At 38.2% G+C, this 23,686-nt stretch overlaps 2 protein-coding genes across 2 annotated transcripts; one reads left to right on the top strand and one right to left on the bottom strand.

The window, feature by feature from the left end:
* The first annotated feature begins 494 nt into the window (after positions 1-494).
* LOC142158749 (tubulin beta-2B chain) lies at positions 495-5,112 on the top strand. The gene is made up of 4 exons (XM_075212993.1): positions 495-730; positions 2,066-2,174; positions 2,377-2,487; positions 3,770-5,112. The coding sequence occupies exons 1-4, from the start codon at positions 674-676 to the stop codon at positions 4,828-4,830; spliced, it is 1,338 nt and encodes a 445-aa protein (XP_075069094.1). The 5' UTR covers positions 495-673; the 3' UTR covers positions 4,831-5,112.
* Positions 5,113-5,704: 592 nt separating this feature from the next.
* On the bottom strand, positions 5,705-23,415 carry BPHL (biphenyl hydrolase like). Its single transcript, XM_075212994.1, has 7 exons — positions 23,287-23,415; positions 21,565-21,668; positions 16,463-16,629; positions 12,883-13,036; positions 11,708-11,839; positions 9,465-9,588; positions 5,705-6,124 (listed from the first exon to the last, which is right to left on the bottom strand). The coding sequence occupies exons 1-7, from the start codon at positions 23,385-23,387 to the stop codon at positions 6,019-6,021; spliced, it is 888 nt and encodes a 295-aa protein (XP_075069095.1). The 5' UTR covers positions 23,388-23,415; the 3' UTR covers positions 5,705-6,018.
* Positions 23,416-23,686: the final 271 nt, after the last annotated feature.

The raw sequence follows: 23,686 nt of genomic DNA, 5'->3' as shown, positions 1-23,686 counted from the left end.
CAGCGTTTTAGTTGCTATCTAAGGGAGCAGAATGCTGTGCACACTTCTAGAAAAACACCCCAGATTTACTGTATCATTGTAATAAGCTGTGGGGTGACTCAGCTGCAATGGAACAAGTACTGCATCATTCACGTATTTTCTCAGCTGCAGTCTCCTCCCCTCACCACGGTCCACAGCACATAGTAGTGAATGATGGTTTTTGTGAGGAGGTAATAAACGAAAACGTTAAAAACTATAATGTAATTCAATCATGACTGATCTGACACCATCGTATTAGTAGTTTATACATTTCCCATGACAGCCACTTCTGCTACTCTTATTCTTTTCTTTGATGGGCAAACAATGCAGAACTCCTTACTACTCAGTCCATTTATCCGATTGGTTCAAACTCCCCATTCTAACCCCACCCTTTGCACCGTCCACCATTACATCATCCAGCCCAGAAACAAGTGGCAGTAAATGGGAAAGCAGCAGAGGGAGGGATTAGAATCCTCCCTATCCAGCATATATAAGGAAGAAGAAAGGGGACCTGCCAGCCCAGACACCATCACAGGAGTGCACAGGACCAAGCCAGGGAAGCCAGAAAACAAGAAAGGGCTGAAACATTCACACAAGAAAACATCAAATACATCCAAGCTTTCCTATATAACAAAGACCAAATAACAGTCCAAACATGCGTGAAATCGTGCACATCCAAGCTGGCCAGTGCGGAAACCAGATCGGCGCAAAGGTAAGATGATTGACAGCTCGTCACATCGTATGGCTCTAGTCGCTGATTGCCATATGTAGGGGGACGGATTGCAATCGCAGCCAGTAGAACAGTCTGTGCACAATTTATGTGTCCGTTTAACCTAGCGCAACCTTACTCATTTCTATGCACAGTAATAAGGCTGCCCTATGAATTATTCATCCTTGTGTTGTCAACGTAGTTTGTCGTCCACAATAAAGCAATGATTTCTCATTCAACTGGAAGGAACCCGTAACACCTCTTTTACTATATTCCCCAAATAAAATATCCCTCTGCGTAGCATGGCAAGCACCTAATGTCGGCATTTATTATTGAATTCTGTGCTCCAATGCAAAACATCTATCATGCAAACAATCGTTTGGATTCTTTTCGCAGTTATGTGAAGACACATTACAAAACAATATACTATCTCTTTCTATGACACTTGTATCTGTATCATCCCACTTAATCCTATAGGAAAGTAACCTGTTTTTTCCTCGCTATATGGTCCCCCTTTGTTTTCATATACGATGCTCTAGCTGGTCCATATAGGCGAGATGTTGGGTGGGGTCCCTTGACAGCCACCTTCATCACTTGCTGTGGGGGAGGTGTATTGAGTCTTTGTGGGGCTGAAGGGTTGCCTTTTGTGCTATGCATTGAAATGAGCGTATTCAGTGTGTTGCCTTGCCAACGGAATTAATGTAATGTTGCTGCGTAGAACATTACGAGTGGTTACAATGTCGCACATTTTAGATGATCAAAGTATATTTTAAACAGTCTGCAATGGCAAATAAAAACATGAGCATAAGTAATAATAATAAGTACAAATAACATATTTAATGGATAAGCAATGTTTTGTTGTCTTCTGTATATGTCACGTAACAAAATAAAATCCTATTTCCCAATCCATTTGTAATTTTCATTACTTAGAAATTTATAGGGACTACGCATGAAAAACTGCTCCCATCTTACTCTGTTAACAGATATCTGCAGACTATTCGTTTGGGTGTGGTAGTACCACATTTGTATTCACAAATAAATCGTGTATTAAAATGTTTACTCACACCTATCTTTAAGTATAATTTCATTAATAGCAGTAATTAAATATGCTTTATTTTTTTTATGAATACATCTATTAAAAATATTAGTCAATGATCTTTATCTTTCACCCTTAATACACTAGTCGTATTTCCACAATTTTAATGTTTTTCATATGAAAATTGTATTATTTTGAGGCATAGTTCAGTTTTTTTTTTTACTATATAACTATTATATACACACATACATTTTATAAACACTGAGAAGAAATATTTTAAATAATTTCTATTTTTTTTATAGTTCTGGGAAGTTATCAGTGATGAACACGGTATAGATCCTACTGGTAGTTACCATGGAGACAGTGACCTGCAACTGGAAAGAATCAATGTATATTATAATGAAGCCTCTGGTAATGCAATTTATATTAATATTTATGTTGGTTATTGTAATGTATGAGTCAAGTAAATGTATGTATTTCCATCAATGAAACTAAAATCAGCATGTATGGTAACTGCTAAGACTCAGTACTGGTGCATCAAACTTTGTAGATCACTTCTCATTATGAATGTAGATTTATAATAGTTTTGAATAATTTATGTTATCATCCACAGGTAATAAGTTTGTGCCACGCGCAATCCTTGTGGATTTGGAACCTGGCACAATGGACTCTGTAAGATCAGGACCATTTGGACAGATATTTAGACCTGACAACTTTGTATTTGGTAAATATTTAATCTGCTACAATAAAATATATGCTGAAGGAGGTAAGCTAGGAAATATATTTAGCATAATAAACACCAGCATCATAGAAAATATGTATCAGTGCCAGACTTTCATGTTGAAGCTACAATGCATAAAATGTCCTGTTAATTCAGAGAATTAAAAAAATAAATCTGACAATTTGTTAACGTAAGCATTTCCTAGTCAGGTTCTGGCAAAATGAAAACATGATTCATCATTTCCTTGAGAGGGTTGACTGATTTGAACCAATTAAGCAAATACTATTGCTCTGGTTGTAAACATATTTTTGTTAGACAGATTTGCAGTCAGCTCTTAGGTCCAAATAGCATCAGGTCTAATAATTTTAGTGTGCAGGCGAGATCTATCTAACTCACTGCATTAGGCCAAAAAGTAGAAGTAATAAAAAAAAAATATTTTTTTTAAAATAAAAATCAAAGCAGAAAAAAGCACTTCCTCCTAAGCCTGATAAGACCATGCCATGCAGTTTGCGACGGGCATTGTTTGAAAGAATAAATGTTACACTCAAGGACAGTTACCCTAAAATTCCAGAAATTCATGCCCACCTCTAATATTAGTATTCCCAAGATTTTCCTGGCTCTACCACTCCATTCTATAAAGCTTAGAAGTTATGCAGATGGCTGTGTTGGATCAGGAAAAATACAATTTTAGTACAAACCTGTCCAACTTGTACCTATAACTGACTATCATTTTATTACTATGCTAAAATTAAAATCCACTTTCATTTTGCTGCTCCCAAAAACCTTTCTGAAACAGTTGAAATTGCTGCTTCAGTTTAACCTAATAACTCCCCAGGCAATGTATAGATCATGTCTGCATTGAATGCATTTGTGATGGTCCTGTTGTGCATATATCTTGTGTCCCCAATGTAAGGAAATGATCCGTGGCCGATACTTTGGATATGAAAACAATACACAAATCATAAAATATCAATGTGGCTACTTTAAATGATTTGCGAGTGCCAACATACTCATGCTTGCTTTAAATCACTTTAAGTGAAAATCTTTTCTATGAAAAAAGTACAGTGGAGCTCATTCACTTTTAGAACTAATAGCTAAACTTATCAACTGCTACTTTGAAAGGATATCTGGGTTCCCTTCTGATAAATCATACTCAAACGGACTTGCACACAAGAGATCTAATAAACAGTTCTTCTGAAACAAAATAAGATGCCAACTCCATTCAATATGGGACACTAAATTGCAAACAAATTCTTATATTCTATTTATTTTCTTCTTTTTTTAGGACAGAGTGGTGCAGGAAACAACTGGGCCAAAGGTCATTATACAGAAGGAGCTGAGCTGGTGGATTCCGTTCTAGATGTGGTTAGGAAAGAAGCTGAAAGCTGTGACTGTCTACAGGGCTTTCAGCTGACCCACTCACTTGGTGGTGGCACTGGCTCCGGTATGGGTACACTGCTCATCAGCAAGATTAGGGAAGAGTACCCAGACCGAATCATGAATACATTCAGTGTCATGCCATCACCCAAAGTCTCAGACACAGTGGTTGAACCATACAATGCCACCCTCTCTGTGCACCAGTTGGTGGAAAACACAGATGAAACCTACTGCATAGACAATGAAGCCCTCTATGACATCTGTTTCCGCACTTTAAAGTTAACAACACCTACTTATGGTGACCTCAATCATCTCGTATCTGCTACAATGAGTGGGGTAACAACCTGTCTTCGCTTTCCAGGCCAGCTGAACGCAGACTTACGAAAACTGGCTGTCAATATGGTGCCTTTCCCACGACTGCACTTTTTTATGCCCGGTTTTGCCCCACTAACTAGTCGTGGCAGTCAGCAATACCGTGCATTGACAGTGCCAGAATTAACACAGCAAATGTTCGACTCCAAGAACATGATGGCAGCCTGTGATCCCCGCCATGGTCGCTACCTCACAGTGGCTGCTATTTTCCGAGGAAGAATGTCCATGAAAGAGGTGGATGAGCAGATGCTTAATGTCCAAAATAAAAACAGCAGCTACTTTGTTGAATGGATCCCCAACAATGTGAAGACTGCAGTGTGCGACATTCCACCACGAGGCCTCAAAATGTCTGCCACATTTATTGGCAATAGCACAGCCATTCAAGAGCTGTTTAAGAGAATCTCGGAGCAGTTTACAGCTATGTTCCGCAGAAAAGCCTTCTTGCACTGGTACACAGGCGAAGGAATGGATGAGATGGAATTCACTGAAGCCGAAAGCAACATGAACGACCTGGTATCAGAGTACCAACAGTACCAAGATGCCACTGCAGATGAGCAAGGAGAATTTGAAGAGGAAGAAGGAGAGGATGAAGCTTGATGGCAATAAAGGTTACATTTTTAGAAAACAAAAAAGGCACCGTTTCTATGTAGCCAGTATGTCTACCGAAAAAGTTGTCTCCAAGCATGTGTTTTATTTCTATTGTCAAAGATGTCAGGACCAGTTTTTGTTACCTTAACCATGTCAAAAGTAACAGTTGTTGTTTTAGACTCTTCTAATTGAGGAGAAGGCCCACACTACATTTAGGAGGATGTAGAAGTGATTTTGACTGCTCTTAGATGTTGTTTTGCACTGGATGAGATCATAAAAAGTATTTGTGTGCCCTGTGTTGTCTTTTTTATTCATCAAGTTCCTGGAGGATTTGTTTTGTTATTTTTCCTTATTAAATATGTTTTACTAGGTATTAACTTGAAATCCACCCACAAATACGATTTAACATTAAGGTACTCTGTATAATGAAGAATTTAACACAGGCAGCCATTATGTATGCTGAACCAATATTAAAGAAAAGTTCCTAATGAATATTGTCCATGAAGTGCCTCTCATGTCACTGGTCCCTAGTGAACGGATTCTCTGCAATACATAACTGCTAGCCTCTCATACCTTGATGGCATTGATTAAACTGTGTGGGTGTGTTACATAACGCTAATCAATGTTAAAACCTACACCAGATAGTGAGATCACAGGCTGCAAAATTGTCTCTGGTAGAAGAAATACACACAGTGGATCAGTGTATACAGCACTCAAAGCATCAAGTAGGCTTCTAGTTTCTGAGCCATGCCATCTTTTGACTTGTCCATACCAGCTATTTGTGGTTTCCAATTCTGCTGCAAATGGGTAGACTGAAACCTTTTAGAATATTTGTTAAATGACAATCATAACGCAGATCAATGATATCACAAGATGAACTGGGTCAGGTTTCAACATAAGGTATTGTCTTTAATGACACATGATGACCAAATCACTCTTTAGAAATCCTTGGAACACTAACACAACATGGTATGAACAATTTAAAACCATCACTATGTTGGTGGTACAGAGAGCACAGATATTTGAAGGGCATTTTGTTTGGTTGAAAAAAAAAGCGCCTCGGTGCTAACCCAATTTTTCTTCAAATTACAAAACTCTTATATAAAGGATATATATATATATATATATATATATATATTTCCATTACAGATCAGAAAAGATGAGATTTTTTTCATAAAGAGTCCTCACAATACGGAGTTACTGAGAAAGTTCTGTTGACCACAGGAAATCTTCTACTAGTCTGTTAAACTCTTCAGCATATTTTAGATGAAGATTATGTTTGCCCTCTGGCATCAGATGCAATCTGCAAAATATAGAAATGTAAAACATTTTTTATTACTATAGATGACAATATCTATGGCACCACCAGACAGCTGTGGGGCCCATATATATCATTATTACTGTAATAAAGCGGAAAAACTTGTGTCCAGTGTCATTGCACAAAGTAGCATCCTTGCACCCCAAACTCTCAACATTTCATACCAACATACTAAAAAACACAGCGATCCTTGCTATAGAGGTTCCACCGAGTCGGAGATGAGGTTTTCAGTGTAATCTTGCCGGGGTAAATACTGTCGGGATTTGCAGAGTCGTAATAGTGAGTATCACTGGTGGACAAGACGACATAAGGAGAAATTAAGCACTCACAAGCACGGCCCCTATGTAATGGGGATGGTCAAGTCTGAGACTAGGGGAAGCATGGGGTGATATAATGGGCAGATGCAGGCTGGGCCAGAATGTGTGGAACTAGGTGGGAGACTTCTAGGCTTCATTTCCCAAAAGGTATCACATTTATAGCAGAATATAAAATTACAATGGTAAAACTAAATGGTATCAACATGCATTGTACCCAAATTTTAAATATACGTATTTAGCCTATCTGTACATCAATGTGGTCCCAGCAGTGTGTATCTGCATTTTCTGTCTATTCTCTGAAATAGTTTTAGCCCATGTCCTGTGTTAAAGGTTATTGACCAAAGTAGCTTCAGTGCTTATGCTGACATAACAGATGACATCAATTACATGCAAAAGCCTGGGCTATTGTATGCAGAAGATGTATAACCTCCACAGCAAAAGTTAAATATGTGGTACCGTGCAAAGTTGTTGTGTCTGAACACCTTAGGCTTGCAGTGACTGTTGACCTCCAAGATTGTGTTTCTTCAATCTAGCTCTTATCTCAGAAACTGCCCTCAAAATGTAACTGGATGTCCTCATGCAGCCAAATCAACAGGTGAATTTTCTCTCCTATTCCTAGATCTCTTCTGCATTTGACAGGTCGACCAACCTGTACTGCAAATGATGCTGTAACATTCACACCAAATGTGGAGCCGCTATGTCACTAGCAATTTGCATTGGCTAACCTGGGGTATGGTGTCTAATGGGAACCCCAATATTCCCTGGATGGAGAGATAGACATTACTGCAGGGAACTCACAGGTCATGGCCTCCAGAGGCTAGTCACGCTGGACAGCTGCTGACTAACAAGGGGATGGTCAGAAGAAGGCTGAAGTTGGCTGGCAGTACAGTGTCAAATGTCAGTAACTAGCCAAAGTTTAGGGGCAGACAGCATAGCTTCATAAATGAGGCCGAGGTCAGGGTTACAGATAAAGTTGTTTGTGGATTGTCCTATATATACTTACAGTATAGAACGTGTTGCTTAGGTACAGTAATAGAGGCACATCAGCATTAAATAGCCAGGCAAGTCAATGTCGCATTCTCATGGCAAAAGATGCCCCCGATAAGTTAAGCAACTATTCAGTTTCCTTCAATTAAACCTCACCCTCTTCTATCCTTCTCTCTGTTGAAATACCCCAAGAATTGGTCATCAGTCAATACTGTTTACACCACCTCTCTTGTTTAACTGGTCTCCATTATCACTTGTAAACCGATGACACCCACATTCACCTCCCCTGCCCTGAATTAATTATGTTTGCATTTGTCAGCATCTTAAATGCCTTCCAATCATCTGCTACTGGCATTTAAAGTTTAACATAGTAAAAACCAAAGTGATTATACTCCCTCTGTCATCTTCCATTACGCTGTCTGGTAGGACTTTGTCGGTGGTATCATCAGCCTACCCACTTTTGAAGTTCACGGTTTGTGTCACCCTTGGCTTTATAACTCACATTACAACAACCTCCATGTCCTGCTGCTCCCAGCTGCACAACATCTCCAAAATGTACCCTTTCCTCACAAGACGGCACCAAACTACTCATCTATGCCCTCATACTTTCCTGCTTTGACACCTCTTTCTGTATGGACTGTCAAATGACTTATCAATTACTGTCACAATAATACATAATTTTCAAATTTAAAAGGTCTAGCCTTGTCTACAAGGCCATCCATAACGTCTGTCCCACCGATGTTCTCAATATCACCCATAAATAGAAGGTCACTAAAGGAGCACAGAGTGCGACTAGGAAACTAGTGCTTTTTACTCTCATAACCACATCCATGTATGACTGCAAAACTACACACATGCATCGCCCCTTTTATGGAATGCTCTAAACCGACCCTTTCATACTCTCCTCAGTCTTCAAAATCTTTAAATGTGTGTGTATATTTTAATTGTTTCCCACACCTATTAGATTGTAAACTCTTTGAACAGGGCCATCATTACCTTCTGCTTCATGTCACTTGTTTGTAACACGATCCCCTAAATGTATAGCACTAATTAACAGAATGCCATTTTATAAAATAAGGATAATGAAAAAGTATAATAAACTTATAAACTTCTTTTTAATCAATTATGTAATTTCTTCAACTTGATTTAAACATCCTAAGCAATTCTCTCCATTTTCTGGTTCATTTAAATTTTACACAGGAGACCAAAAAACATGCAGTTATGTAAATAATTTTTTACAAACTCCAGGGAACATAGTAGACACACCATAGCCCCTGCTGTATCATTTGCCTGATGTCAATGGCCTTCAAATCCACAGAGCACCATGTTTTACACTGGGGATTTGAAACACATGAGTTTAACCTGCAAAATGTTTGTTATTTTTGGCTAGCCTTTAAATAGGAAAGCTTATGTGTACATTCTTATTTCAAGAATAAATAACAAGCTAAAAGCAGCATAAAAATATTTTGGAATAGTATTTGGAAAAATGTCTAACTTATGGGGATTTCTTGTGCTTTCTCCCGCATCAACCCACCTTCCCCTGACCAATGACTGCTGGTGCCATGTTTAGTGACACAAGCAAGTAATATTTTGGTATCTGATATGTATGTACATGGTGCTCAGTGCAAGTTCACTGGATACTGAGCATGAAGCACATGTGCAGGGGCCTCCATCTTCGCCTAGTTCCTCCAGCATCTAAAAAAAATATCCAGCAATGTCAATCATTATGTTGCCGCTTGAATAGCTTTCAGGTGAATAAAGTCAATGTTATTGTGTTGTGGTGGAAGAAAGACTAATTTGCATACATGGGAGGTATGCAGATAAGGCCACAAAATAAAAAAAATTAACGCACTTAACTTTATAGAATAAAAATATTTTACAGCCACTATATGGGTCTTCTTTAATTTAATTAATTTTATTTATATATGATGAGTTTGGTTATAAAGAATTGATATCAACAAGGTTGAAATTTCTCACAAGTATAATTTGCTAGCACAGCAAGGAATATACATGTAGCTCACCTTGAATTCTTCATTTGCTTGTGCAGAGAATGTGGGTGAAATAATGGGACCAAAGCATCCTTCAGACCATGAACAATTAATGTTGGACAATCGATGAGAGGGAGTAAATGTCGACAAATATTACCTGCCAAATGCACCACCACAATGTTATTTATAAGATTTAGCAGTTCCTATATATACATATTTATAGATAGTATAATAATTGGGCTCAAAGCACTGCTCGCTGTCTTATAAAATAATAGTCCGTTTAGTGTTCTTCCCAGAAAATTTTGCCAGCCGGGTGGCATTAAGCAGCAGCCAGGTGGGGGCAGTTGTAATACTTTGCAATAATAATGAAAATTGTTGGAGGTTATTGCCCACACCTGCCAGGACTGGTGGTCAGTGGTCCAACACACACTGCTGGCTGTATTGCTCACATAGTACCCGTTTTAATAGGAGAAACAATGGTTTATTCTATTCTATTATATGGGCCCCAAGAGCCGGGTGTCAAATAAAAACAGCCGGGTGGAGCACCAGGGAAATAGGTGCTGGGGAGAACACAGTGTTTTAGTAATGCGGATTACTGAAGCCATCCAGAATTCCCCGATTATGCATGTTTCCTTTACCTCTGCTATACAACAAACTACACAATTTATGTTACTTGTCTGAAGCAGTTTTTTGATTGGCTCTTTGGCTTGAATATAGCATGCATGGCAATTGCACATTTGATACATTTCTGTTATATTGCGATAGATACTACATACTATTGAAACCTACTTTGTCCGACCATACCCCACACTTGTCTATTCTGCCAGAATGTCCTGGAGGCTCCCGTATTTTGGAGAGACTTCCCATGAGAGCAGATGCCCTCCCAGATCCCAAGCGGAGGTAGGACTAATGATGTAATTCAAATCATTAAGCCCCGCACCCATATGCAGCAAATTGTGATATTGAATGGCAGGAAGCGGGGTTATGGTGAGGCAACTGTGTCGCCACACTCCTTCCCCACTTGTCACCTCCCCTCAGAGACGTCCTGGAAGTGGACTCAAAGAGTTGGCAAGTAAGTAATACCCCAAAATACAACCTGGCAATTTACATTTTATTTTGCTTTTCTCATCATTCCTTGCATCAATACGTTATTTAACAACTCAACTCATGTTCTTGCCATTTACACCAATGAATTAGCTATGCCTTACATTGTGACAGCAAATCCGAGCATTCACAGAGGATCTCACTTACTGCACACACTGTATTAGCAGCACACAACTCCTTAGCTCTGCACATATGCACCTAGATAGTCCACCCAGCAACCATCATGGTGCATGCCTACTCTCTGTTGTAGTAAGATGCCTCAGCAATCTAAGAGGGTGCTTAGCTGTATGGAGAGGGGGGAAATCTGAAAAAGCAGACTGTGCAAAAGTGTATATGCCATATGAAAAGTCAAACCTTCTACCACTTTCAAAGAACTAATTTTATCATATAAAACTTTTCCATTGCTCCTAAGATACTGCTCGTTATAGCCTTGTTTATTGTTAGATTAATTTTGAGTGTGGGTACTTCAGGATTGCCTTTGTTACCTGTACAATGGGCAAGTGAGTCTATCAGTGCACTTTTCCGCCAACAAGTGCAACTAGAGCAGCTTCCATCACCTCAGAGCTAGTGCAAACACCATGTACTTGGACGTTTTACTTCTCAAAAATGAGAGCCATACATTGCAATCTCTACTGAGGCCATATAGCACTATCTAGGGCTGTAGTGTATGCAGTGCTGTATGCAGGGCCGTAACTAGGGCTGTGCGACAGGGGCGACCGCCCAGGTCGTAACGCTGAAGGGGGGCGCAATTTAGGAATATTTTGGTTAAAATTGAGGGCTAGGGGGTCGGCATTTGTGTTTCTCGCCCAGGGCGCTAGAATTCTAAGCTACGGCTCTGGCTGTATGTAGTATATTGTTGCTTCCTCCTTTGTCCTTGTCTCTGACTTGCTTTGCAAATAATTTTCCTGTATAGGCAAAGAAACTTCAGAAGTAGAAACTTCAGTAGTAAAATAAACAATAATGCAATGCTGCTCATATATCAAACAATACACTAATATTCATTACACTTTCCCACCATTGATACAATATTTCCTTGGTTCTCTTGGAAAGTGTAAATTGAGGGTTCCATTGTAAACAATCATATTTCACTTTGTCATAATAAATCAGAAATTTAGAATGACTGTGAAAAAATAAGACCAAAAACAACTGTTATTTTTCACAAAAATATTTACCATCAGATTTCCTGCGGAAATTACCCATTGCTTCAACCCATGCCGCAAAGGTCTTGGCAAAATACTCCTCTCCATATAGCTTCTCCATAGGCTCTCTCATCTTTGGACTCCATTTGGTTATGTCCTTTACAGCTTAGAAAATGACAAGGGAAGTGAGTGCATCTACATTTCATAATACATTCACTACATTAAGTAATAAAAAAAATGGTGTGTGTAATGTAGCAAGACTTCATCATCAACAGTATTTGGGCAGCCCTTGTTTTTTTATTTATATTTACGAAGTCAGATTTAGTTAACCTGGCCTATACAATGTGATTGTAGAACCAACTTTTTCTGTAACCGATTCATATAACACTAACCCAGAATTAAGGGTGGTAGTGTTTCATGATGCAATAATACTAGGGTTACACATGAAACATACAACAGTATAAATCCAGGTTACAGAGGAACAAACTGCTGAGGAACAGACAATTCTCAGATGCCTTATTTATGAGCCAGCTGTAACCCATACTATTATCACATCAAGCACCTTATTAAATATGTAAAATTAAACTGTCTCTGCCAGTTGGTGCAGATCAACATCAATCACCAATCAACACTAACACTACCTTTCCAGAGTTAGGAAAACTCCACAGAGGTGATTATGGTGATTGGGTCTATGAGTTGGTAGCCAATGAGAACCAAATGTGGTATCACATAGGAGAGAGACAAAGAACCCTTGGGAAAAGCGGATAATGAACATGGCATCAGCAGCCAAAGGTAAAAGATTGTGGGCTACTGAAAGAAAGTAAAGCTTCTGAACACAATCATAAAGTGGGAAAACCTGCTGCTCCTATCCGGAGTATGATCTAAGAGGCACAGGAGAACACCTCTTGTCCCTCAGTGAGGAGCCACACAGGACCAGTAATAGGATACTGGGGGTCTTGTAGAGTTGGATGCAAACATTTTTTTTTTTTTTTTTTTAGCATAAAATAAACTTTGGGCGCCAAAATGCGTTTTCTATAAGAGCACTAATGAGTTCGCATTAGCAAGCAATAGTTTTTCCACAAACCATCGTCCTCTTGGCAAAGAGGCCCCAATATGTAGTGTTCTCAAAATAAGTATGTTTTCCCCACTGACAACCTTTATTTGTAATATATGTGTATGAAATTAGTTTATACATCCAGCACTTATACCATTATAAAGCTCTAGATCCTCTTCAGCCACATAAGCATTGGCTCCCCATACAATAAGCTTATGGATAAGGGATGGGTAAGACCCAGCTGCAATGAGTGCCGTTATACCCCCATCACTCCATCCTAGCAAGGAGAATTTCTTGAAATTCAGAGCCTACAAGAAAAGAAAAGAAATATATTGTTATAGATTCTGCACACAGAAACAATTGTTATCATGTTGGGTGCCAGAGGCCAGCCCAAAGGTATTACCTATATGATGCTATGAAAAAGTATTTGGCTCCTTCTTGATTTCCTCTTTTACTGTATATGTGTCACACTGGATTGTTTCAGAGTTTTAGACAAAATCTAATATTAGCTAAAGGGATCCTGAGTGGACACACAGTTTTACTTTTTTAATGAACAAAGTTATCCAAAACCAACTGCCCCCTAGTTAAATCAACCCAATTACAAGTAATACATTGCTGTTCTGTCACCTGAAAATCTAGTATAACATAGTGTAACATCTGTTCTGTCACTAGCAAGCTGATAGTGTAACATCTTATTAGAAAATAATGAAAAATAGACACAACAAATAAGTTTTCTAAGATCTTTCCTGACTTTAAACCATATGTCACAAGTACAAATTAATTATTATTATATAACAAAACACGTCACCTATCCAACACCACTACAGGTCATGGAACTTTGCACTTGACAGGTCTGGGCATTTATTGAATACATGACAAACCTATAATAGTTTTATAAGTATAAACTACTCTTAACTTGACAATTTGTTTGCCTTTTTTTCAAACGCAAGTGCACAACTTGTGGGCCTGGATACCAAGTGGGAATCCAGAACCTGCGCTCCCAGAAGAAATGGCACACTCATACTTATCATCATCGTCATTTATTTATATAGCGCCACTAATTCCGCAGCGCTGTACAGAGAACTCACTCACATCAGTCCCTGCCCCATTGGGGCTTACAGTCTAAATTCCAGCGCGCGCGCACACACACACACACACACACACACACACACACACACACACAGACAGACACACACACACGTCAATTTTGTTAGCAGCCAATTAACCTACCAGTGTGTTTTTGGAGTGTGGGAGGAAACCGGAGCACCCGGAGGAAACCCACAGCAAACACAGGAAGAACATACAAACTCCACACAGATAAGGCCATGGTTGGGAATTGAACTCATGACCCCAGTGCTGTAAGGCAGAAGTGCTAACCACTTAGCCACCGTGCTGCCCCGTCTCAACTGGAAAAAAGAACAAAGTTACGCACCTCTGCCTTAGATTACACACCACATGGTGCAGCACAAGCTCAAATCATGTAAACTCATATTTGTTCAGGTCTTATTTGCAGGTTCCCATTCACTAAGTTGTATATTTGCACGTGTTTTGCATTATCTGTTTCTACATGGAGCCCAAAACAACAGAAATTAATGAAAAAGTTCTGTTTTCTGCCAACTCTGAAGTGGTCTTAGTTTCAGTATATGTTAAAGTTCCAGCTCTTTTTAATGATTTGATCTGTCCTGCAAAGAAAAAACAGATTTTGCAGATCCGGATCATATTCTAGAACACCACTGCAGCATTGAGAAATGCCCACCTTCTTCCACAGAAGATTTGCTCACTCCACAATGGTCACCATCTTGACCAGCATGTACATGCACAGTCCTGTAGTATCATATCACCACCTGCAGGCCTCAAATAATGCAAGTGGTTGGATACATTACAGACCGTGTTTAATGAAAAAGTACTAACACATTAATATATTTTCCTTTTTATTAAGAATCAACATTACCAGTATAATATAGATTGTCATACAAAATCAAAACACCAAAATGTAAATCCTATTTTGTGGCAATCTGAGGGGTACAAACCAGAACAGTAATTAATAACTTTTGCTTGTGGACCTTCCTGCTATCAATTGAACCATAAATTGTTGAAGGATATAATATTGTGCACTGGTATGAATCACAATATCTCACTGTAAAGAAATCCAAGTGTAAGACTTAAAAAGAAAAAAAAAAAAAACAATTGAGGAACATGCCTATAACTTCCTCTTTGAATGGCAAACGCTCACCTCACACGTGCACTAAGGAAAGGAGAGGGTTTCCTGTTGCCCAGGAACCGCCGTGTGCTGGAATTATATGATCGGTACATCATTCTAGCACTTACAATGTTTTACCGCCCTCTGCCCATCATTCCTTCACTCACTCAACTATGGTACGAGAACAGGCTGGTAATCACTCAGTGAGTCCTGTGGAGATGTGAACGGTACTCAGTCATCAGGAGGGGGCAAAATAGGGCTGAGCTTAGCTGGCACAGTCCACTCATTGCTATACCAGATCAGGTGAGGGATGTGGCAACAGAACCTCACAATGGCATCAGGACAAAAATGACTAGAGGCTATTCCAGCAAACAGCGGAATGTGAAAATATAAAACTACCTCAAGGACACAAGTATATTAATTGCTGGATAAGCTGTAAAGTGTATAAATAATAAATACTGAGAATGTGTAACTGTTATATACCAGAGACTAGAAATACTAATTTAGACTTTGTCAAGAGGGTGTTCTTGAAAAAGTCTGAACTCAGACGAAACGCGTTAAACCACACCTACTGTGACGTATCTGCAAACACGAAGTTCGGTCAACCCGTGCGTTTCACAGTGGAACGCACACGGCAATCAACATCGGGTCCAGTCCATGAGAGCCGACACCTGGGTACCCAGCTAAAGATACACCAACCACAAGTATTGGCATACACCTGAACCAACTGTTAACAAACTATGATCCTTATGGTGAAATCCATTATTGTATCTAGGAGTTTCCAATATCAAAAACTGCAAATCTAGAGACACTTATCAGATTGGTCATTATGGAATAACAACTCCAGTGGAAACACCATTTTTATCTTCTGAGAACTAGACTTATTTGACATTGGAGAAATTGGACTGTCTGTTTATTTTTATGTGAATCGCTTCGAGAAAGTGGACATAATCGGGATATAGCAATTGGAATATAGTGCAATATACTCCCTGATTTTATGTGTATTTTAACGGAATATATGGAATGTATTATTGACGTTAGGTTTATTTTGATTTAATTGTTTTAATGTTTAACCGGTTATCACTGTGATCCAATGGCACAAAATAAAGATTTTAAGGTTAACCAATCAGTTACTATTTAAAGTAGAATAACGTACATCTATGCAATAGTGTAATTCTATATAGGGAAGCCTAATTAAGTACAACCATCCGTATTAGGATCAAGGAATGTACATAATAGGATAGCTATACAATACACATGATATAGCATATTCTCCAACCATAGCATTGGTCACTGGACAATGACATCATTCTAGTCAATGAGCGCCTACCTCTTGTGTTTATTGTAGATTGTCAATAGGGGTGGGATTCCCCTTATAGGCAGAGCTGGTCTTGCAACATAAGGAGCGCAGTCCCTTCATTTGTAAACACTTTTTACCTAGTATACCAACACCTTAACTCTGCACCAGTTTTCAAAAATAATGGCTAGGGATATCATTAAATGGCAGAAATGTATTTAATTGGTATGTATTTACCTGCATCAAATCTACAGCATCTTTGGCATCTCTTTCATAAAAGTCTGTAGGGTAGTCTCGAGCTGGTGGGATGGAGAACCCATACCCCCGAGGATCCCACCCAATGACAGTAAACAGCTCTTTATTCATGTACTTGAGTTGTGGCCCAAAGTCAGTCTGACTGCTTCCTATTAACAAAACAAAGGGCAATTTTGTCAAATCTTGCAAAAAATTATTTGTGTCCCCTCAAAATAGAAATAGCATGTCAATATTTGTCTGCAAAAAAAATCTTAACTATATTACCACATGATTTTGTGGAAACAAATGGAATAAATGCAATTTAAAAACATATTGCTGGGATATGGAATATGATTCAATTTTATAAACACCATAACTTAACTAAACAGAGAAAACAGGACAGCCAAAGGAGTTCGTTTAAAGTTGGATATATGTTCATTTTTGTGGTGTAAATGTATGGATTTCCAAGCTGCGCTTGCATACGTCCGTATATGTAGAACGAAGAGAAAGAGTGTATCAAAGGGGCACTCCGGGGTATGGAGTGTAAAAATTTATATTTTATTAGTAATTATTAAAAATTGGAGTATCTTGATACAACTAGCGAAATATAAGGATAAAAACAAAGTGAGGGAAGTGAGAGTAAAATTGCAGTTTCTACTGAAAATCGCCTGTAATCTCACTACTAGTATTGAATTGATAAATCTTGGTATAAGAATATTTGCTGCTGTGATGATAGTTAATCATTCAGTAAAGAGTTCAAATACATTAAAGTTGTTATTTTAACAATATTTTACAGATATAAATTGGCTATGGGTTGTATAATTGATTGTATGGATTACAAATAATAGTCCATGGCTAAATGATATCTGTGATCCTATATACTCCTAAGATCATGACAGGTAGTGACTCCTATGCTGGCAATACAATGGTCTAAGGTGGATTTCAGGATGAAGCTTGCTCCGCCCTCCTAATCAGTCTTTGTGGCCATAGGGAGCTGTATAGTAAAGTCACTGTGTTAACAGCCGTATATACTAGGATATGATAATCAGTGATTTTAACGGCACTCTATATAACAAGATAATCCTAACAGATACTATCTGATAGGAGATAAAGCGCAATAAACTTGCTATTATCTATGCTGTCTGAGGATTATTTGATGTTTTCTCAGCCCATTGTATAGCGGTTATATTGCCCCATAGTTTGCTAGGATGTGCGGGTATGATATTTATTTCTTAGAGTAAACTAGGTATTGTTTAACAGCAGCGTGTGAGATACAAAGCGAACGCCGACGCGCGTTTCGCTTGTATGCTTTTTCAAGGCAATTATAGTGCCTTGAAAAAGCATACAAGCGAAACGCGCGTCGGCGTTCGCTTTGTATCTCACACGCTGCTGTTAAACAATACCTAGTTTACTCTAAGAAATAAATATCATACCCGCACATCCTAGCAAACTATGGGGCAATATAACCGCTATACAATGGGCTGAGAAAACATCAAATAATCCTCAGACAGCATAGATAATAGCAAGTTTATTGCGCTTTATCTCCTATCAGATAGTATCTGTTAGGATAATCTTGTTATATAGAGTGCCGTTAAAATCACTGATTATCATATCCTAGTATATACGGCTGTTAACACAGTGACTTTACTATACAGCTCTCTATGGCCACAAAGACTGAATAGGAGGGCGGAGCAAGCTTCATCCTGAAATCCACCTTAGACCATTGTATTGCCAGCATAGGAGTCACTACCTGTCATGATCTTAGGAGTATATAGGATCACAGATATCATTTAGGCATGGACTATTATTTGTAATCCATACAATCAATTATACAACCCATAGCCAATTTATATCTGTAAAATATTGTTAAAATAACAACTTTAATGTATTTGAACTCTTTACTGAATGATTAATTATCATCACAGCAGCAAATATTCTTATACCAAGATTTATCAATTCAATACTAGTAGTGAGATTACAGGCGATTTGCAGTAGAAACTGCAATTTTACTCTCACTTCCCTCACTTTGTTTTTATCCTTATATTTCGCTAGTTGTATCAAGATACTCCAATTTTTAATAATTATTAATAAAATATAAATATTTACACTCCATACCCCGGAGTGCCCCTTTGATACACTCTTTCTCTTCGTTCTACATTTCCTAAAATACAGTGTAAGGGTGCACCCTCTATGTATATTAGATCTATTTAGGAACAAATTAATGTTCAATTATATAGGGGTTATTGACTATAAGATATTATATATTAACTTAGTGCGGTGATCTTTGTTACACATATACGTCCGTATATACATTTTTCTGTTTTGTTGACTCTCCGTAAGCATGGAGAGGCGGAACGAGGGCAAGCAAGCAAGCAGGCATATTCCGAGTATATTAAGGGCATATCCATGTAATTACGATGCAATCAGACACGGACACATCCTCAGATACGTCTTTTAGAAAGTTTATCTCTTGCAAGTGTAACGATACACAATGATGATGATGACAACTAAGCGGTAACACTATTTAGCAGCTTCTGATTGGCTGATTATGTATCGTGACAGGACGGGCTACACTGCCAAGATAACATTTCCCACCAGCTCGTCAATCCACAGGGATGTCATCCCAGCACCAGTTCTTAAATTGCATCCGGCGGTCAAGGGGAGAACTTATTGGAGACACATGGGGGAGTAAGAAGGAAGGGACAGGAAATGAGGAACAGTCAGAAGCACTGACATGTAACAAAAGACTGGAAGAGGTAAATTTCAGGAGGGACTGTGTGCTATCCAAGACCTGGAGGTGGGGAAAGATAAGCATTACATATGTTCTTCCACAGGACTGGCCCAGACCAGGTGGCAGGGACACAGCAATGGAGCCACTGTGGAAAGCCAGCTCATCTCTACTCCTCATCAAATAAATCCTATTCAGGTTTTCTAGAATGAAAACCAGTTACGGTTCCTAAAGGGCAATTCAAACATCATTATCTTTGAGATAAGTGGAGACGGCTAGTGGTTATGGATCAATATTTTTATGAGAATAAGGCATTGAAATTTTTTATTTATAGTAATGTATTCTCTCAGTATTTAAATGTTTCTAAGAATAAATACAATTAAACATTAAATTTAAATCAACTTTGCACTTTAACAAAACATTTAATAGTATACAATGAAAATGCCCCTATACAACATACTTGCCTACTCTCCTGGAATGTCTGTGAGACTTCAGAATTTCTGAGAGTTCTCATGGACTCCTGGTAGAGTAGACCACCCTCCTGGATCCCGCTCGATCTTCTTCTTGCAAAGAGGGGAGGCTGTAGTGACGCAAATCACGTCACCATGCCCCACCCACACTTGCCTTTTGTCCTCTACCCCTTCAGATGCCATTTCTTTAAAATCTAGACAAGTTGAAGAATGTACTATGCATGTTAATTATATTTTGGCAGAGATAGCCTCTGGATATCAAGATCCAGGATAGAGTCATGTTAAAAAGAATGAGGCCCTATGTCAGATTAATCTATGAAGAACTCAACAGGACTTTGCTTTTAATAAAGGAATCTCTGATCATTAAACATTCTAAATTGTCTGAAGTAGCTTTCATTTCCACTAAACCTATATGACAGAGTAGTAAAGAGACAAAAAGCAGCCAGATACAAACAAAAAGGTAATGATATGGATTTAAAATGACATTATTCATGTATCAACTTAAAGGATTTAACATTGATTTCAGAATATGGCTATTCATATAGGAATGATTATATTAATTATATATTATCTTATATATGTGTTTGACATTTCAAGACATAATTAATAATCTAGTCTTCACGAAGCCCTAAAATGTAATAAATGTAATGTGATAACAGATTTTAGTTTGTCATAATTTATTCAACACAAAATAAGCCAACATGAAGAAGCAATATGTCAAAGAGAAAATACGCCTTTACTGCTTTCATATCAATAAAGAATGTAATTTGAGATAGGAAGCTGATGAGCTTTGAGACACACTGCTGATCCAGTGCAACTCAATATAAAAACAGAATATTTGACAGCATAGTCTGGAACAATCAGGTTTGTGTTAACACCATGCCAAGGATCACTCTACAGAAAGAGAAAGGTTATTCACGAATGAAGAAAGATGCCAATCTTCCCAGGAGTCCCAGCAATTTCATCCAAATTACATGCCATATGATGCTCTCCGAGAAGACAGAATCCAAAACACTATATCCAGAGGTCGCAAGGAGTCTGTCAACAATGTAAGTGCTAAAGTCCATAATTCGAACATCAGAAATAGACTGAACAAGGAAGGCTTTTATGACATAATAACCAGGAAAAAGTCTCAAAAAATAATGGTTTTGGTTGGCAAACTTGCATCTTAACAAGAAGACACGAGAATTCTGAAACAGCGTTCTCTGCAGATGAGATCAAAGTAAAGTTGTTTGGTCTTAATGTGAAAATCAAACACAGTGTATCACAACAGCCGCATACCAACAATCAAATTCAGTGGTAGATTTGGGATTGTTTTGTATCCACAGAGCCTGGAAGCAAGTCCACCTTGAACTCATTTGTATATCAGAGAAGTCTAAGGGAAAATTTAAGGTCATCTTTCTGTCAATTGAAGCTTGGTTGATTATTATAACAGTACTGTGCACACCAGTCAAACAAAAACCAAAAGGCTAAAAAAGAAGACAATTAAGGTTTTGAAATGTCCAAGTAAAAATCCAGACCTCAACCCTGCAGAAATGCTGTAGCACAACTTTAAGAGAGCTGTGCATAAACAAACACACTGAAACATCAAGGAACTATAGCAGTGTTGTGAGGATAAGTGGGCCAAAAATTCATCAAAAACAATATAAGAGACTGATAGGCTTATACAGAAAAAGAACACTTCAATGGAGAACCACCTTTAGCAGCAGTCCAAGCTACTGAATCATGGAGTGTACTGATTTTGTCGAACTGACTTTTTTTTATGTTGGTTTATTTTTTACTGAACAAATATTAACATATGTAGAAAGATAGATTTGATAACTTTCCTTCTCACATCACTTTACAATACCTACGCCTTTATACTACCATGTCCGTCATGTGTTTTAAAAGTAGATGTAAGCTCACACCTAGAGCACCAGGAAGTAACAGAACCACATGATCTCCCCAGCCTGTGCGCTGATAATGCAGACTGACGCCATTAACCTTTACTCTTCCAGATGTGACTGCAGTGCTGTGAAAAGACATACATATATCATAAAGGCACTAAGAAAATAAAAACCCTTTAAATACGAATGCAATTTTCCAATCATCAAAATAGTACTTAGACACAAACTACACACAAAGGGCCTCATTTAGACTTGGGCTCATGTAGCGTAAATGAAACTTAACAGTGTTAATAGTAAATACAAAAGTAGCTTTACTCTATTTGTACAAAATGTAATGTAATGAGGTGTCATATGCACAAGAGAGAATAGTGTTCTTAATAAACAGCCCCACATCCATTGTTTGCCACTTTAAAAATCCTAAGGGAATCTTCTTTCCTGCAGTATTCCAAATGGAAATGACGAATAACTAATCAGCATAGATTGCCTTACTTGATATAGTATAGAAGATAATGAACATAGTAATATACCAACAGCTAATTAGAAGCGGCTATATAGGGTCATCAATTTGATAGTGAGAATTAATGTGATTTAAGTGTGAAACATTAATAAGGGGTTTTGGTGAATGCAAGGACGCTTTAGTAAATCCTTTGTGGTGGCAGAAAAGGTGTATTAATTGGTAAGTGACTAAAGTGACGTCAGTCATGGCCAGCTGTTCAGATTGCTGCATCTGGGACAGGCCGGATGGTTCCTGCAAGCTGGTAGACTCTGGCAGAGGTTGAGACATTCCTAGGTGGTAGTTAACATCTGGCAGTCTGTCGATTCTTCGCTATCTATCCTGTTCTTTCACTATTAGATTTTGAGGAAATCCCTTTTATTTTTGACTAAGATTTACATTCATTTAAAGTTTGTGTTCATTTCCTGACTGTAAAGGGTGTGTGGGTTGTATTATAGATTGGTGACGGGGTTGTTGTAATGAAGAGTATTGTGTTAGAGGATGTCACGTTTCTTTGATGTATATAATTATTCTCATTTGTGAAGTGATGCAGTAGTTTTTGTGGAGGTATTGTAGGAGAATTGGGTTTTATGATAATGAGAAGTTGTGTTCCTATTGGTCCATTTTACCCCTTGATGTTGTATATAGTCTATTTTATTGTGGACAAAGTGATATGGGATTTATTTTTGTTACAAATTTTAATTTAAAAAAAAATTAACCCTTGCAAAACTAACCTTGTTGGGTCAGGCTAAATACTATTGCAGTTTGTACAAGGGACACCATTTAGTGTTAATCTGATGTGGACTCGGTGATTCAACTTGATTTAATCCTTTAAAAATAAACTTTCCTGAATAAGAAGCTGGAGCATGAATAAGAAACTGGCCGAATGAGAAGCTAACTTCAGCCTCGTCAAATTAGTATAATTTGTAAAGGGTCCCATACCATATTAAAACTCTGCCACTTAACTTCATTTGCCACACATATCTGTCGCATATTCTGAAAGATTTTGTACTATATTTATAGAAATGCTGCTCTTAACATTTTAAAAATAAACAAGCGTCCATAAACGGTGAAATGTGCACAACACAATATTTTGAATTCTGTGTATTAAACGATCCATTTCAAGAAAACAAAACATTCCAGGTACTGTGACACATAACGAGTTAACGTAAATATTTTGGTAACACAATTCTCCGCAACATCGCTATCAGGTGCCGATAATAATGTATAGAACGGGAGAACGCCTTTACCAGAAGGGTACAGCAGCTCTGTGACAGTGTGATGCCCCCAGTACAGATCGCAGGAGCCGAGTGGAAGACCCCATTGTAGCGCTCACACAGGAGAGCGCCATATTGCAGCTGCAGTACTTAGTGGTGATATACAACTTGTCATTTGTCTGCTAATATGCAGTGCCCCCTACAGGCACCTCACTGCTCTACACCTTCTACCTGGAATACTTTTTCTGCATATTTATTGAATTCCTCGTGTAAATTATACATTTTAGTGTTTTTTTGTTTCTCCACAGACCATTTTTTCTCACTAAGACAATGTAAACATGACATTAAATTAAGTGTTTAAGATGTGTCCTATACATCTGTGAACAGCTGTAAAAATAGAAACCAAATGAGGCAGTACATTTTATCATGTTTA

Source organism: Mixophyes fleayi, chromosome 5 (genome assembly GCF_038048845.1).
Source record: "Mixophyes fleayi isolate aMixFle1 chromosome 5, aMixFle1.hap1, whole genome shotgun sequence".
NCBI lineage: Eukaryota > Metazoa > Chordata > Amphibia > Anura > Limnodynastidae > Mixophyes > Mixophyes fleayi.
This window is presented reverse-complemented; position numbering and strand designations above follow the sequence as displayed.